This window comes from Idiotropiscis lumnitzeri, chromosome 13, assembly GCF_059441095.1.
Source record: "Idiotropiscis lumnitzeri isolate Australia: NSW breed Sydney's pygmy pipehorse chromosome 13, RoL_Ilum_1.0, whole genome shotgun sequence".
NCBI classification, from domain to species: domain Eukaryota; kingdom Metazoa; phylum Chordata; class Actinopteri; order Syngnathiformes; family Syngnathidae; genus Idiotropiscis; species Idiotropiscis lumnitzeri.
The window spans coordinates 18,427,232-18,443,324 of NC_142403.1; the positions used below are offsets into that span (position 1 = coordinate 18,427,232).

The 16,093-nt window shown below is 44.5% G+C and overlaps 1 protein-coding gene across 2 annotated transcripts; it reads right to left on the minus strand.

Annotated features, from left to right (window-relative positions):
• Positions 1–5,280: 5,280 nt before the first annotated feature.
• On the minus strand, positions 5,281–12,499 carry b3galt2 (beta-1,3-galactosyltransferase 2). Of its 2 annotated transcripts, none has more exons than XM_088313521.1 (2): positions 11,861–12,499; positions 5,281–7,409 (listed from the first exon to the last, which is right to left on the minus strand). In XM_088313521.1, the coding sequence occupies exon 2, from the start codon at positions 7,106–7,108 to the stop codon at positions 5,789–5,791; it is 1,320 nt and encodes a 439-aa protein (XP_088169647.1). In that variant the 5' UTR covers positions 7,109–7,409; positions 11,861–12,499; the 3' UTR covers positions 5,281–5,788. The 2 variants fall into 2 exon arrangements, with proteins under 2 accessions (XP_088169647.1, XP_088169648.1); XM_088313522.1 differs by having other exon boundaries at positions 11,840–12,499.
• Positions 12,500–16,093: the final 3,594 nt, after the last annotated feature.

A 16,093-nucleotide genomic window follows, 5' to 3' on the forward strand; every position in this document is an offset into this window, starting at 1 on the left:
TGTTTTTAAACAAGTCCTTGACTCGCCGAGGCCTCTCGTTGCCATGAGTCAGCTTCCGTTTTTTTCAACATGTCATTTGATAGACTGAACGTGGCTTGTGTCAGCTCAACTGAGCAGGCCTGCGTTGTTGACGGTGACATTTGTTTTAGGGAAGGTTCCGACGACAATGTGTCGAGTGAGTTTCTCCTTCCCGCTGTCAACAGCAATTGCAGCTTTTGTCGAAGGGCCGTGCGGGAGGAGCGCAGGTGCAACAAATTGGATTGGTGGCATGTCACGTTAGTGTTCAGACGTGCGCACGCATGTGCACGGTTGTCCCTGCGAGGCTTCGGGGGTCGGTCTTCTTTTTCATTCAGGGTGGACGCTCGGCAGCATGTGTTCCTCTGATCGAACAAGCGGACACCACTTGTTTCAGAGGCTCAAGGTGTCAGAAGAGATTTCACAGCTCCTTGAGCACGGTAATCCTGGAGATCTTGACACAGCATGGCAAATAAAACGGCCCCAAGGAAGAAGCTCACTGAACTCCGCTTCCACTGATCTGTGTTGTCTGGTGGCCAGCGAATAAGGGTGTGATAAATGGAGGCGTCTTGATTGGTTAAATACTTTTTTAATCACGCGTGGAACCTGGCACCTCATTAAAAATTTAAGTAATACATCAATGTGTTTGGTGAAATGTTGGTTGTAAATTCGAATAGTGAGCGTGTTTACATTTTTAGATTTTGGCATTGCTGAATCCAGTGGCGGGTCGTGCATTCCCCACGTAGGCCTTCAGTGAAGTCCGACTTAGTCCGACTTGAATCAATCCCCCTCATAATATCATCATTTACGACACCACGGCTGGACGAATAATATGCAGAAAAACACTTACGCACTACCTCAGTGAGTGTTGGACGACCTAGCTTCTCTTGAAAAGTCTGACTTGAAAATGGCATCGCGAGAGTACCCGTAATTAAATCCACACTTTTCCCTCCTTCGGCCATTATGGTTTAAAAAAATCAAGAATATTATATGTATAATATATATTATATATTAAATTCCCCCTTGAGTTCTTATGACGAGTCAACCAATCAAATGAATTCAAATTCAGGACAGCGACCCTCGAAAATAAAACTACAATTTGCCATCTGACCTTCGGGGATGGCATGAATTTCATTGACTTTTTCCTTTCCTTTCATTCAACAACAGCGAGTCCAAGCATGGGTGACGATGTATGCTATCTCCATTTTGTCCACAAGAGGGCACAGTTGCTTCGCTGTGCCGTATCCTCTTTTAGTTGCCGCCACAGCAAATCATAAATGAGGCAAATAATAACTCACTGAAGCCAAAAGTGAATGCTTGTTTTTTTCCCACAACCGTTTTCATTTAATTCAACAAATCACACGCGCTAGTCAGTCTTGAATTTGCATTCAAGAGTAAAAAAAGAGAAAGAAAAGTTGGTTTATGTGGTGATCAGGTGTATCGCAGGCCGCCGTTATCTCCAATAATCCCCACCCTCGAGGCGCTGTAGGCCGAGGTAGAAAAGTAAACTGTGCCATCGTAGATTTGAGGAAGCCCTGCAGCAATCACTGTTGTCCTCTTGATGGAAGAAGCCGGCCATCCATCTTCCACCTGACTCTCGTATTTTCTTCAACTCTCCTTCCCGCAATGTCGTTTTATCAGCAGCTTTCGGAGGCCCCTGAGCAAACTGACAATGTTCAATGGGATTTTCCTTTTAACTTCAGCAAGAACCTGTGCTACAATAAACTTTTTTTTTTTTTATCACAGGCCCAATAATCTTTTTTTTTTTGGAGATAGCACACAGGCAGACCAGAATATTTTTTTGGGGTTGCTTCTGGCCCAAAATCTGATAATCATATCGATCTCAAATAGCTACAATCGTTCTTAATTGGAGCCATTAGTTGTCTTTTGCGACGTACATTCGCTTAAATCCCGTGCCTCTCCACGGGTCTTGCCCGCCCCCGTCCTTCCAAGCTAGTGACATCCCTGACGCACACTATCCGATTAATCCGTGCAAATACGAGAGGAAGAACAGTGTGGCAGGTTGCAGCATTTCAACAGGGCAGCTGTCAAAGTCACACTGAATAGGTTTGCAGTTTTTTTTTTGCACCACACAAACAGGTGCGCACAGGAAACGCCATAGCAACGTTGCACGTCACACGTTACAGTACCTGCATGGCTCATTTCATTTCCATGGCAACCAGTGATTGATCCCTTGAGTTATGCAGCGAGTGGAACAATATTAATGTATGAGAGGCAGCAGTGGAGGATGCAAAGTGACGACAGGGTTGAGGCTACGCAGCTCATGAATATTGATACGTGTGGAAACTTCAGGAAAGTGATCAAGAAATACGGTCACTCGGTCGGAGCTCCAGCAAAAAAAGAGGAGAACAGTGCCATGATGAGGTGTCGAGGGTGCGAATTTTGAGATCGGTGAGGGGGAGGAAATAAATGTATTCCATTTTGGAACGAGGCTGCAACATGACAGCAACAACAACAACAAATTGTGAGCTGCAGCAAATACTTTTTTCAGATGCGCTGTATCTCTTGTCGCCAGTCTCCTCCACCTGACATGCTCTTGCCTTTTCCACGCAGTTGACTTTATTCGCTCTGCAGGGCGGCGACGGTGAACTATCGCTCATGTTGTACATCACAGGCAAGAGCTGACCTCGTGAGGGAACCATTACTTTGCATGACAATGAGAAGAAGAGGGAAAGAAAAATGAGGGAGGAGGGGGGGGTGGTAGAGATGGACACTCTGAAATTCAGAAGCTCCAGCATGCATGAAATAAACAGAGCGCTCTAATCCAAGAAGATGAATCACGGAGAAAATGGCGGCGTGCTGTGATGGAGATGAGAAGAGCAACACATGAAGTGAAGCATCGTGTCACTTGATTTGAGAAAATGAACCGAGCAAAGCATCTTTGCAAGGCTTCATTAAAGTATGATTATGAAGATTAGCCAGCCTGTTCAAATATGAGTTTACCATCTGGCCTCAATGTAGGACACTTGCGTTCACCTAACTTGATTTATTTATTTTTTTTGCGGGACCATTTTAGCAGTGTTCATGCAAACGAATTGAAAGGTTTCAAGGATTTCTATTTTTTTCTGACTGTGATTTTTGAACTTTCGGTTCTTTGAATAAAATTGTTTTTATTGACTCTACTGTGGCCACTTTTGGCCATTAGAAACAAAATAAAATAAAATAAAATAAAATAAAATAAAATAAAATAAAATAAAATAAAATAAAATAAAATAAAATAAAATAAAATAAAATAAAATAAAAAAATAAAAATTAAAAATTAAAAATTAAATAAAATTAAAAAATGTTGCTGTGACCCTCCGCTTGCTTTGACATCCTTGACACACATGAGTTGACCGTCGCGTCACATTATGTCACATGGGCTATATAGCTCAGTGAGAAAACAAATTGTCCTTTAAATGGTTACAAAACAAAATACTACTACTAATAATAAATGATGACAACTGATGTTAAACCTTTAGCATAATGAATGTGTATAAATAAATGTTAGCGTGCTGTTTTCAGAATACTTTGCGGTGTGGCTGCTTGTCTGGCGACAGCTTATCCTCGCTTGTGTGTAACTTTTTCAGCTCAAGTACATTTCAATGACAGTACAGCCATCCGCACAAATGCACTGTGGAATCGTGAAGGTTCAACAAAGTTGATTCCAGAACAATGTTGATTTGTTTTAATTAAAGAAAATAAAACAAAGAAAACAATTTCAGCGTCGGCACACTGCACAGGTTTCACTGTGCAAAAAAAAAATACCGTGGCCTCTTTCTCCTCTTCTGCATTTTGACTTAGGCAGCGTGCATGATGATACTGGCGAAACGTGTGCTTTGAAACATTGATTTCCCTGCGGCACAAATGTCCTAACGGCTGTGTGGCCAGAAAGGAAATGTATCATTTCCCACGTCGCGTTCTTTTTCTATTTCACCTCAAAGTTCCATTAAGGTTCATCAGTCATTCCCAAGGAGAGCTATTTGTCAGGCTCCAAGCACGCTTGTTATGGAAAGGTCAGAGAATTTGTCCCGTCCTGAAGTGTATGTTCTCCGCTCCGATTTCGGAAGAACACTGAGCTCCGTGGTTCAAGTTTGATCACCGCCTGCACTCCATCATGACCGACATCTCAAATCCATTTGCACTGTTAGCCTTTTACTCTGCGTTTACAGCAGCACCGCTTTTCAATACAGATCAGTCACTGCTCCTTTTCCATTCATTCATCACCCCCCCCCCGTTGTTTTTCTCTGACCTCCCTCCTCATTCTTCTTTCTCCTTTTCTTTTTTTTGTTTTTTTTTCTGCTATATATGCTTTTCTTGCCTACTTAGCGCAACTAGGGTTAGGGTTAGGGTTTCCACCGAATTTACCGACATGGGCAAAATGTTGTCGGTCATTGTAATCAATTTTTGTAACAGTAACTTTTTGGTTGATTGCCCAGCCCTATTTCATTCTTTTTCTTTTTCTTCCTTTTCCGCACAATATTGTACATGCCCCTCGAAGCAATGACCTTAATGTTTTATTCATTACTCATTACTCAGACTTGAGATTGCATCTTCACATGACACAATTCTTAACCGGGTCTAAATATTTATCCAATGCAGTATGAGCTTTTTATCACGTTTTTTATTTATTTATTATTTTTTCTAGTCACTGATTGTACTCTCAGGTGACTTGTGTGCAGCCAGCGTGTTCAGTTGTGAAATTGTGAACGTGAAATTCAACGATGGTCCGTCTTTATCCGAGCCCTGTAATTGACCATTCCTGGTTGACGCGACGTTTGGCGTTTGCCTGACATCAATTGCGATCGGCTTCGGCTCCCAGGACAAATCTGAAATGGATCCAGTGTCGATGGTTGTCTAAGTCCCTCTTACCTCTTCTAAAGTGACGATAATTACACATAGTCCCAAGTATTGGTGAGTGTTAAAAAGAATTCAGGCTTCTGCAAGAAAGTGATAAAAAAAAAAAAGTGTTTTGTGTTTCTCAGCTTCGTCGCATTCCCGGCGAAAAAAGTGATCAGTCCCATTAAATCATTTATCTTTGCTCTTTTTTAAAAAAAATTTATGGCACAATTCCAAGAAAAAGAGACGGCTGGTATTTATATCATTCTATTAAAAGCAAGCATCTGATGTTATTATTCAAAGGCTGATGAGAGATTTATTTATCTCACTTGGGTTTTTGGAACTGTTCAAATGAAGCTCCGCAACATTCGTTTGAGTCTGCGCTATCAAGCGCGCTTGCGTAAAAGAAATCCAGGCGCAGTCAACTTGGTGTGCCTTCACGTTTATTTTTTAGATAAAATACAGGATATGGCAGATAAACCTTCAGAATTTGCGCTATTGGATGAACGTAAACCGACAGAAACACAGAAAGAGGTCCGTGGAGGTGCTCAATGCCGAAGATATTTTCATTCATATTTAGGTAGTGCAACGTTCAACCCAAATTGCGCGTACATTTCCCTTTGTCTGTGTAAACACGTTTGGTGGTGAAGCTTTTTTTTTTTTTTCCCTTGATGTGTGGAATACTCGTACAACTCCACTTTCAGCGTGCACCATCGGGGGCCCATGCTCAACAACACCGATGCGAGACGTCTTGTCTTTGCACCACATGTATACAATACTTGACATTTGTCCCCCCCCCCAAAAAAAAAAAAAAACAAATATTTTTTTTTGAAACGTCAACTGTACACAACCCCCCAAACGATGTGCTTTTCCGATATAGAGAGATGTGCTGAGGTCCAAACTGTCCTCCATCGGCTGTGAGAAGGCAAAGATATCAAGGAGCCCGCTCGCCGTGAAACCTCCGTTGCCGGTACCTGCCGTTCTTTTCCTTGGCCATGTTGATGCAGGCGTTGTGCTTGTTACTCTGCAAGTGGTTCCAGTACTTGATCAGTTCATTGGGGTGGAACTGATGCGACGTGATCAGGTGGCTGTACTTACAACTGGAGTACGACACCCTCCAGTGGTTGAAGAGAAATTCGTTGGGGGGCGGAGTCGGGTCGATGCGCAACTTTGCCAGGCAGATTCCCACGTAGACGTCCTCCAGGTGAAGCCGGCGAATGCTGAGAGAGGCCTGGTAGATGAGTTCTGCCATGTCCCCCGAGAACACGTACCCTGTGCCGGAGCAGAAGGTCGGGTAACGCTCGCTCGGGTACAGCTCCGGCGCCATGTACCACTTGCTGTCCTTATTTCGGTTTGGGGCGTAGCCTCTCATCAGGTAGCCCGTGAAGTAGCGCTGCTTGGGAGGCAGGTCGGGCTTGAGCAGCTTCTGCAGGAGATACTCGGTATTGACAAACATGTCGCTGTCCGTCTTCATCACGTAGGCGGCGTGCGAGCAATATGTCGCCACCCAGTTCATGCCCATCAAGGTTTTGATGGTCAGGTTGTAGTAGGTGTCCTGATATTCTTGCTGGATGATGTCCCGGTAAACACGGCTCTCCTCCTCAATGCTGCTCTGGAGGAAGGCGTCGGAGCTCTTGGCCATGCCGAGCAGGAAGAGACGCACGAAGCCCAGGCCCGCGGCGACGCTTTCGTTGCCCCACGTCTGGCGGATGGCGTTGCGGGCGTCGGCCTGGCCCGGCTCGGCGGCGACCAGCAGGACGAGGAAGGGTGCGCTGGCGCTGCACTTGAAAGGCTGGTTCAGGATGTACCGGAAGGGCTGAGCGCTCAGCTTGCCTCCCACATCCATCTCCTTCTGTAAACTGTTGTTGGCGCTCATGGAGTCGCCGAGTCCCATCGCGGCCGTTCGGACAGCGCCCGCGCCGCCGAAAGCCTCCGCGGCCGCTCCGTCCGCCGCCTGCGAACTCAGATTGAGCGGAGGCTTGCCTGCGACCAAACCGGCCTCGCGCCAAAGGCTCCGAAGTGAGCTACTCTGGTTGGCTTCCCCCCTGGGATTGCGGAAACCCCTGATGGTGTAGGCCAGCGGGTTTTCCCGTGGCCCGGTGCGGCCGGGCAGCCAGTCCTGACGACTGAAAAACGAGAAGAGGGTGAGGAGAAGCGCCAGGGAGAGGAGGCCGGCCACATGGGTGCGAAATAGCGAGCGTTTGGCGTTCCACGTCATCTTGATGGGACAGCAATGTCGCCGTCTCCACTGCATGGTGCAGGTTGGCCTCGCACGGGAATGGGCGGCGGCGGCGGCGGCGGTCACACACAGTCGCCTCAAACATGTGGTTGCCAAAAAAAGTCAAAGTTGTTTGAGCGGGCAGATGAAGCGCAATGTTCCGACCGGAGTCTTTTGAAAGTGGTCACGAAGGTCAAAATGTGCTCCGGGTGGGCACTGACAAGGCAACGATTTCTTCTGAAGACGTTACAAATTTCTCTTTGGAACTGCAGTGAAGCAGTTCATGTTCTTTGTCTTGCTTCCATCTCAGGAGATGAGAAGGATCACTTCCTCTGACCTGAAAAATACAACAAGAATAAAAAGAAACCAAAAAAGATCAGCACAGCATTAAAATGCGAGCAGGTGATTTTCAAGAGCACCAAGTCGCATGTTTACTCATTCGCTGCCATTGACGGATATAGACGTCAAAATGTACATTCGTTTTACCTGGGCTGGTCGAGTTTTGTCTGATTTGGCACGTGGTGAAGACTTCTTTCACTATTTCTACGAACGCCTATTAACCAATTTCCTTCAGTTGAAAGCCCAAATTCCGATCTTCCGTGTTGACGATTCTTGTGATAATATACGGCGCCATTTGAAAAGAGACGAGGCATCAATATGGAACGACTTTGATTGGACGAGGGCGGCTTAGTGAGATGAGAGAACAGGACAATCTGAAAATACTATTTGAGAAGGGAGGATTGCTGTGCATTAAGTGCCTGAAAAAAAAAAAGCCACAGAGAGATTTGTGCATAGATAGATAGAAATTTTCAAGCAAATTGGTGAAAACTGGAAATAAGCACATGTAAAAATGGAGAAAATATGAAAAAGAAAAAACCTCTGAGTGGACTTCATCGACAAGATTGGTTTGCCGCGCGCGATTACGTGCTGATCCGTGCACGTCGGCAAAGCTTAATGCCGCGGCTCTAAGAATAAATTGCAGGTTTGCGCAACATGACGCCGACTAATGCCACACTGAGGCGAGAGAAATGTCATCAGCCCCCCGTCGAGTCGCGACATCGACGCGGGAAATGCGACCGGCGCGAGGAGTTGTCAGGGTCCGGCAGGCATCGCTAGCGACGACGATCTTTTCCCGGCAGTCACCTTAAAATGATCACTCAGGAAAATAGAATCAATCAAACAATACATCGACGATTGCGAATGAAATTTGCACATGGTTGGAATTCTTGCGCAGGCAAAATGTACAAAGGTCAAGCGCTGACGTGAGACTGGCATGTTGGCTCGTGTCATTCAGACCGAGGAGACAAAAGTGGAGCTTGGTGACAGATTGCTTACAAGTCCTGAAGGAGGCCAAATATGCCGTCTTCAAAAACGTGCGCAGCTTGTTCAAGGCCGTCTCTGCTGGCCTGACATAATCAAGAAAAAAATGATCATATTCTTCACATTGATGTCATATTATATCCACGTGTTGGATTTTTTCGTTGGAGTTTTTATCCAATCAGAATTCAGCTCACTCGTGTTGCCAGGCAGATTTCCCAATATCAACTGCTGCTCGTTACTCCAACATCTCAGTAAAGTCGTGCCTTTAATCTTTTCACTTTTAGTTTTTTATACTTTGAGCATTTCCACCGAAATGAAGCAGAGAAGACGTATAATTACTTTTTTCATTTGGCTATCGCACGGCCTCCCATTTTCCATTTCCAAGCACGAGGTTGGTCACGTCTGCCCGATATCCATTTATTTCCGAGGAAATTACAAATATGCTCTTCATCGTTTTTTTGCTCCCTGTAACCTAACCCAGCACTTTTCAAATAGTGGAGCACATTTTGCCCACATCTTTTGTCCGAAAAAGTAAAAGCATGGTTCCAAAACATACATTTTGGTGCATCTCCAGCTGTTGTGAAACGCGCGATATAAATAAAGTGGCTTGTATTGCCTCTGGCAAGAGGAACGAGTTCCTTCTACTTGTGCTGTGCCATCGCTTGAAAAGTACCTTTTTTTTTTTCCTTCAAGGTCATCCTGACTGAGCTTGTCATCAAACAAATCTTTCAATAAATCCCTCGCTGGGCTCTTCATGTGAAGACAACTTTTGGACAAGTCACTCTTCCAAAGTAGTCAAAAAAAATAAATAAAAAATATAGTTAAAAGGGAGCGTGGTCTTGGGAGTTTCTTCTTACAACATAATCAAGAAATCCTAATCATATTCTTCACATTTTTCGGTGAGAGTTTTTATCCAATCAGAATTCAGCTCGCGCGTGTTGCCAGGCAGATTTCACAACACCAGTAACACGCACGATTTGTGTGAGGCCTTCAGATAATATCGTGCGTGCGTCTCTTCTGCGCCTCAAGGGGGCTTTTTACGGTTGATAGACAGTTGCGATAGCCAATCAGATCACGAGTTGATGACAGTATGCATAAAAGAGAGTCTCCTCTAGAAATTGGACGAGGTGACGACTCGCGTCAGCTGACGACGCCAGAGAGTGGAGACAATTGATGCAGGATTTTCTGGACCGGTGCCACTGGCACCGTTTCGAGATCAATGCGTTGAAAAGCAAGAAAGGAGTCGTCGCACCATCGAGATGATAACACGCTTTAGTCATCACGTCTTTTGGAGTAAAAAGCTCATTTGGGAGTTGGTCTCACTTTCTTCATTTTGGAAGGTCACAAAGCGACGGGAATTCCCCGAAGTAAAAAAAAAAAAAAAAGATTTTGCCAAATGGAGGAGCAATAACTTAGTTTTGTATTACCCAACGTTTCGGGTTTGCGTGGTTTTTGTGAACAAGACGAGCGGCAGAAAAGAAATCCACGCTCCGCTTGGGTCAGATTGACGTGAACTTTGACCTCAAAGGGTAAAAATAATTTCTTGGTTATTTGATTTTTTTTTGGGCCTGTGGGCCTCCTTTATATTAAATTATCTGTTTAGAGCTGTAAAAACATTTTTTTAAATTAACTGATTCATAACCAGCTGAGTAAAAAAATTATCTTTGACGTCTTTAGCCGTCAATGGCAGTCAATGAGTTAAAAAAAACAACGCAGCTGTAACTGAGTGCGACTTGTTTTGATGCGAGTTGTTCGTAACCACGTCGGCTCCATCCTCCACGAAAGCCCGTTATGTAAATGAATTGGACTATCAGGCCAAAATTTCAACAGCCTGCTTTCTAACTCCTCTTCTGACATGACTCACAATTCCAGTGGTGCAATTTGACTTTTGATGGGCGGAGACGCATTTGAAATGTCCGCTTTTGTCGATCCGATGTATTCAAGTCAGATTTGAATGCATTTTTATGGTCTAGCTCAGCCGTTGGCAGCAATTCCCGCGGCCGATTCGTTGCCAAATACCTCAGAGAGCATCGGAAACTCCCTGGCCTTTCCTCTTGGCAGGACCCGGCCAGTTTTTTTTTTTTTTTTTTTTTCTTCCTGAACTTGGTCATTTGCAAATTAATACAGAATACATTTGGTGATGGTGACGATGCCGCTGCCAAGAACTTGCTTGCCACGCTACTTGAATTCAAACAATTGTGCTCTCTATGGAGGATAGTGCACAAGTAAAATGCCACGATTGCACTGGCGGAGCTAGAGGGGGGCTGAGGGGGCACCGGCCCCCCCCTTGAAATATGATTGGACAGCGACACACACACCCCTCCCCTCAAGGCGCCAGGCCAGATAAATGACTCAGGCTGCTGCCAGTTGCCCATCGCTGGTCCGCTGGAAATGTTCAATTCAACGTCAACTTCAGTTTATTTCCCTGACATTTTTAGGCTGGAAGTGGAGATTTCATAAAATAGTGTGAGTGCAAGTGATGCCAAATTAGAAGGAACAACAGGCCACTGTCTTATCTTTTTCATCGAGAGCGTAGAAAATTAAAAGATGGGCGCAACAAGATATCTGTTTGTGAAAGAGAAACAACAGAAATGATTGCTTCATGTTTCTTCTTTTTCTTCTTCATTTATTTACATTGTAGCTATTGAATAGCGTATTGTCTCTATAGTTGTATCTGGAGTTGTCAATGTTTTTAGAAGTGTGTGTGTGTGTGTGTGCAAATTTTATATAATATAAAAATTTGTGCAGTCAAGCGATTACATTTTTCCATGATTAATTTCGATTAATCACATTTTTCAACTACAATTTTTTGTGAAGCTTGTAACATATTTACTATATTTCATTAATGCAAAAATCACCCTAAAATGAACAGCTCACAGCTTTTTTTAAATTCTTGAATACGATCTAAATGTATTCATCTTTCCCAAGCATTTAATTTATTTTCGAAACATTTCTCAAAAGTGCCCACAAGCACCAACACTCCATCCGTGATAGTTTGCAAGGCCTGTAATTGTTTTGTTCTGAGATGATGTGTTTAAAGGTGAACAGCTAATATGGTACAATATTTTCAAATTATTTTTGAAGTAAATCTAACGGAGTTAAAATATTTAACTGAGTTAAATTTTAGATTAATCTCCAGAGTTAACGCTTTCATTTTGACATCCTTAATAAAAACGGGTGTTAAATTTTGATAAAATGTTTCCAAGTGTTGGTTTTGCCCCCCCCCCTCCCCTTGCTCGACACCCCCCCTCTAAGCCAACCGCTGCACACACCTGGTTGAACACCTGTCCAGGGGTACTTTTGGGTACCAGTAAATGCTTGACGCAAGGACGCAAAACGAGTGCGCCTGCTTGCCAAGCAAGCAAGATGATGTCTGGTTGTGACAGTCAGAGGGGAGAGAAGTGGGTGGGGACGGCTAAATAAATGATGAGGATGTGGACGACTCACGAGATGTGCAGTGCAGCGTACCTCTTCTTCCTCATGTTGATGCCGCTTGTGTCAAATCTGCGCATCGCAAGCCGGTTGCGTTTAGTCCACATCACCGGACCGAAGCGGCGTTCTTTGGTCCGCTAACCGCACCGACACATGACGTCCTCGCTCGCGGCCATCTCCACAGAGGCTTCAAGCCTGCGGCTTTTTTTTTTCAAGCTCCCCCTGCTGCAACTCCTCCTCTCCTCCCTCTCCGGCAGCTCCCCTAAATGTGCGCCTCCGACCCTCAATGTTGTTTACTGCTCTTATCCAAGTTGCGCTTTCCAGGGTGTCGGGTCATTTTTGATCATAACATTGAAGAAAGAAAGAAAGAAAGAAAGAAAAAACCGCAGCAGCTTGCACATAAATCGGAGGCTGATTCTCGCCTGCACGCAGCTCGAGCGATGGAGGAAAACAGTGCAATTTGCCTCTAACAATGGAATCCAATGAGTGTCATCGGGGTGGTGCGTATCTGGGGAAAAAACAAAATGTTCAGCCTTCTGCCATGGTGGCGCGTTTCTTTCCTCGCCCGCATCGTCGCTTGTCGGTCTTGGACCGAACACGGTCGGCTTTTCTGGCAGCTGATGTCCCGGCAAGGCTGGATGTCAGACGCCGCCACACTGACGGAACTCTTGCACGTCACTGCATTTTTAGCCCAGCATCTCACGTGACCCAGTTAGACGCTTGTGTTGTGTTCAATGAGAGTAGGAAAAATAGAACTACTGACTCGCTCTTTTTTTCTGTTCAAATGTTGACGACGTTCAAGTCGCGACTGGCAAGTGGTTTTAATTTTATACTTGCCTGAATTCCTACTCGCATTCGTGACGCTGCTGCCATTTTTAATTGTACATTCTTTTCTCTACTCGCCGACTACGAAACACTGCCATATTGGTTCCGTCCCCCCCAAATCTTTTCATTGTTGCTTTTAATACCATAATGTGTGAATGTCTTTTCCCTGATATTATTTCATTAACGTCAGTTCTTACACGTTTTGTTCAGCAAATATAGTCAATGCAATACACTCCTTCGTATTACATATTTTTTATTGCGTAATCTTTCCATTCCGAACGTGGAAGATGTAACGAATCAAAATTTCCAATTTTACTTGTGCAATTAAATGCATCACACATCCTTCCCCTTTCTCTCCTGCCTGTTTCCTCCCAAGCCACTGCACTCGCCTCCCCTGTCAGTGGATTGGAAAAAAAAAAAGAAAAGGGGATTTAACTGTGTGAAAGCACGGTGGCCACTGGTTGTCTGCTAACAGACGGATTAACCGCCACTGTGCTCTTTGTTCCACACTGCTCAGACAACTGGACAATTAAAACGCAATAAATAAACATGATGACAAAGAAGGAACTTTGCAAAAAAAAATGATAAAACCATAATTGGCTCGTTTCGTTATATTTGCGTTCATGCATTTCTTGAAATTCACCACTGCGTCAGGAAATAATAAACACAAAGTGTCTCTTAGGTATGTTCTCGTGTAATTGGTCGGAGACTGCTTGGGCCTTTTTGCTGCACGGAGACGATCGCAAGGTATCATAGGAGTGCGCATGACTAAATAATTAATAGGAACTGTATCTTGGATAGGTATACTTTGGAGGCCATTAGCCTGACAATCTGGCCAATGAGAGCATATTTGTCAAAAGAAGGGAATGTCAGGCTCGTGATTGATTTCCTTTGGCTGGCAGGTTAGAGGCGGCGCGCCGCGACATTAATATCATGCGGCATCTATTAGAAAGGTGACTTCCTCATCTTGTCACACCTGGTCTCCCGGGCAAGGAGCTCTGCATCCAAATTGAAATTGAAAATCCTTAATTGCTGGAACTGTGGGAATATCTTCCGACTTCTGCTGTATTTCGGATGACCCCGATGGTCATGAATGCATCGAGATTCGATAGAAATATTATTCTTATTATTCTGATTCTTCTTATTCTTACTTCCAGTGTGCATTGTGGCTGGAGTTTCTCCTCCACTTCATCGCTTTCTGTCAGGATTTGTATTTTTTGTGTTGTTAATTTACACTTCACCCTTTTTTGCTGGTCCGTCAGCGTCCCTGTCTACCCACGCCCCGCCGAAAAAAGAACGTATGTGCTAATGACAGACGTTTCATCGTAGACATTCGAGTCAAACTTTTCCCGAACGCTTGAAGAAATTCACAGATGAGCTTGGACCGAGATGGTTCTACTTATTGCATCTTCATTCCTTTTATCAAATTTAACTCAATTTAAAATGCATATTTTGGCTCTCAATGACTTCTTCTCACAGACTTGTGTATTGCTTCTGAGTTTTTGCCCACTCACTCTCTCGCTCGCTTTTTTTTGCTCACTCACTGGCTTGACTCGTGATCTCAGTTGAACTCTCTGTTAAAGGGCCAGTACACGCATTTATTTGAAATTTGAAAATTTCAAATATATGAAAGGGATGGAGACAAAGCCACTTCAGGCCTTGCTTGGTTTGTCCTTTTCATAAAACTTCCCGTCCTCTCGCCCGAAATTGGTCCCTGCGACGAAAAGCCCATCTCTGTTGACTGATTTATTTTTGCTTTCTGATTGGAGGACGAGAATAATTTCATAACTGACTTTTTTGTTTTTTTTCCACCGACAGCTCACGCACATCTGAGACAGCATTTATGGGTGAGGTGGGGGAGGATCCATCCGTTATCTTTTGAGCTACGCCTTTTAAGAACTTTGTCACAGATGAAACATGAGCTGTTATTGCTTCTCTTAAAAAAAGCAACCCATATAAACCGGCAGAACCAACAGAGCAGGAAGACATGTCACTGTGAATGCCTTTGCCTTCACTCACACCGGCAGCCCCCCCCCCCCCCCCTCGTGAACCAACGTCAGGGTCATGTCTTTATTGCAGTGCAGACGAGGTCGCTCCTTATGGTTTTGAGAGAATATTTGATGGAAAACAAACAAACAAAAAAATGTTCAGACCGACATCGTAAGCAAGTCGACTCGTTTGCGACATTTAGAGGAAAACCCCCAAAAAAATCCTATCCAAAGATTTCTTCCACACTCACAGTCGGGCACAATCTGACATTTCATAAGTTCAAGGTGGTGAAAGTGCCTCCGAGCTTATTTTATGGTCTCATTATGATACGTATATCAACCATTATCTGATCCGCTTCTCCTCACGGGAGCTCCTCGGGAGCTGATCCCAGCTGTCTTCGGGCAATGGGCGGGGTCACACCCTCAACTGGTCGCCAGCCAATCGCAGGGCACACAGAGACGAAGAACCATCCGAGTGTTCGATCAACCTGCCGTGCATGTTTTTGGAATGTGGGAGGAAATACCCGAAGAAAAGCCACGCAGGCACGGGGGAGAACATTCAAACTCCACACTGGAAGGCCGGAGCCGGCCGGAATCGAACCCACGACCTCTGCACTGCGAGGCCATCGTGCTACCCAGTCGGTCCACCGTGGTGCCATAAAAGACAAAAAAATAAACAGTTTATCACTTTCTGAAACCTTGAGCAGCTTGGGGCCTTTTTGAGAAATCGAGGCGAGAACAGAAACGGTAGAAGCCTCCAAACACATGAAAGTAATCTCATCAAGCGAGCAAGCGGAGGTTCAAATTTATCTTGACCTTTTCCCGCGCAGGAAACGAGATGACGCTTCTTTTTACCTTCAGAGCCAGAAAAGTAGCGACGGCTCGACCCGCTTTTGCGGTACACCGCAAACACATGCGTGATGACTCGCGTAGCCTGTGCACCTCGCGTTGCCATGGCAACTAACTTGCGAACGACAGAATTGACGTCAGGCGTGTGGCGTTTTCACTCGGCTGCAAGGTCCTTCGCGCTCGCTGATCTGGCGGCGGCAGAAAAAAGCAAAGTCATCTGCCCACTTCCTTCCTTCCGTCTTCTTCTACCTTAAAAAAATAAAATAAAATTTCAACCGAATGTGTGCGATTGAGAAAGAAGACTTCACTTTAGTGGCAGTCAATTTGCAAAATTTCTACCTCATCTCGGAAAATTTTCATCACTTTTTTTTTGTATCGCCAAAGAACACAAACATTTTTTTTGATTTCGTAACACGAGTGGGGTTCAAAATAAAAATCAGTTGCCGAGCTTTCTGCTCGCTGTTTTTTTAGCGACATTTTTTTTCTGCTGCAAAACAAAATTCATGTTCCTATTATCGAAAGTGGAATTTGATTTGATTTTTCCCGCAACCGAGTGCAAGTCAAGCCGACTTTTTTTTCTGGTAAATGTGAGCGGCACGTACGCTGG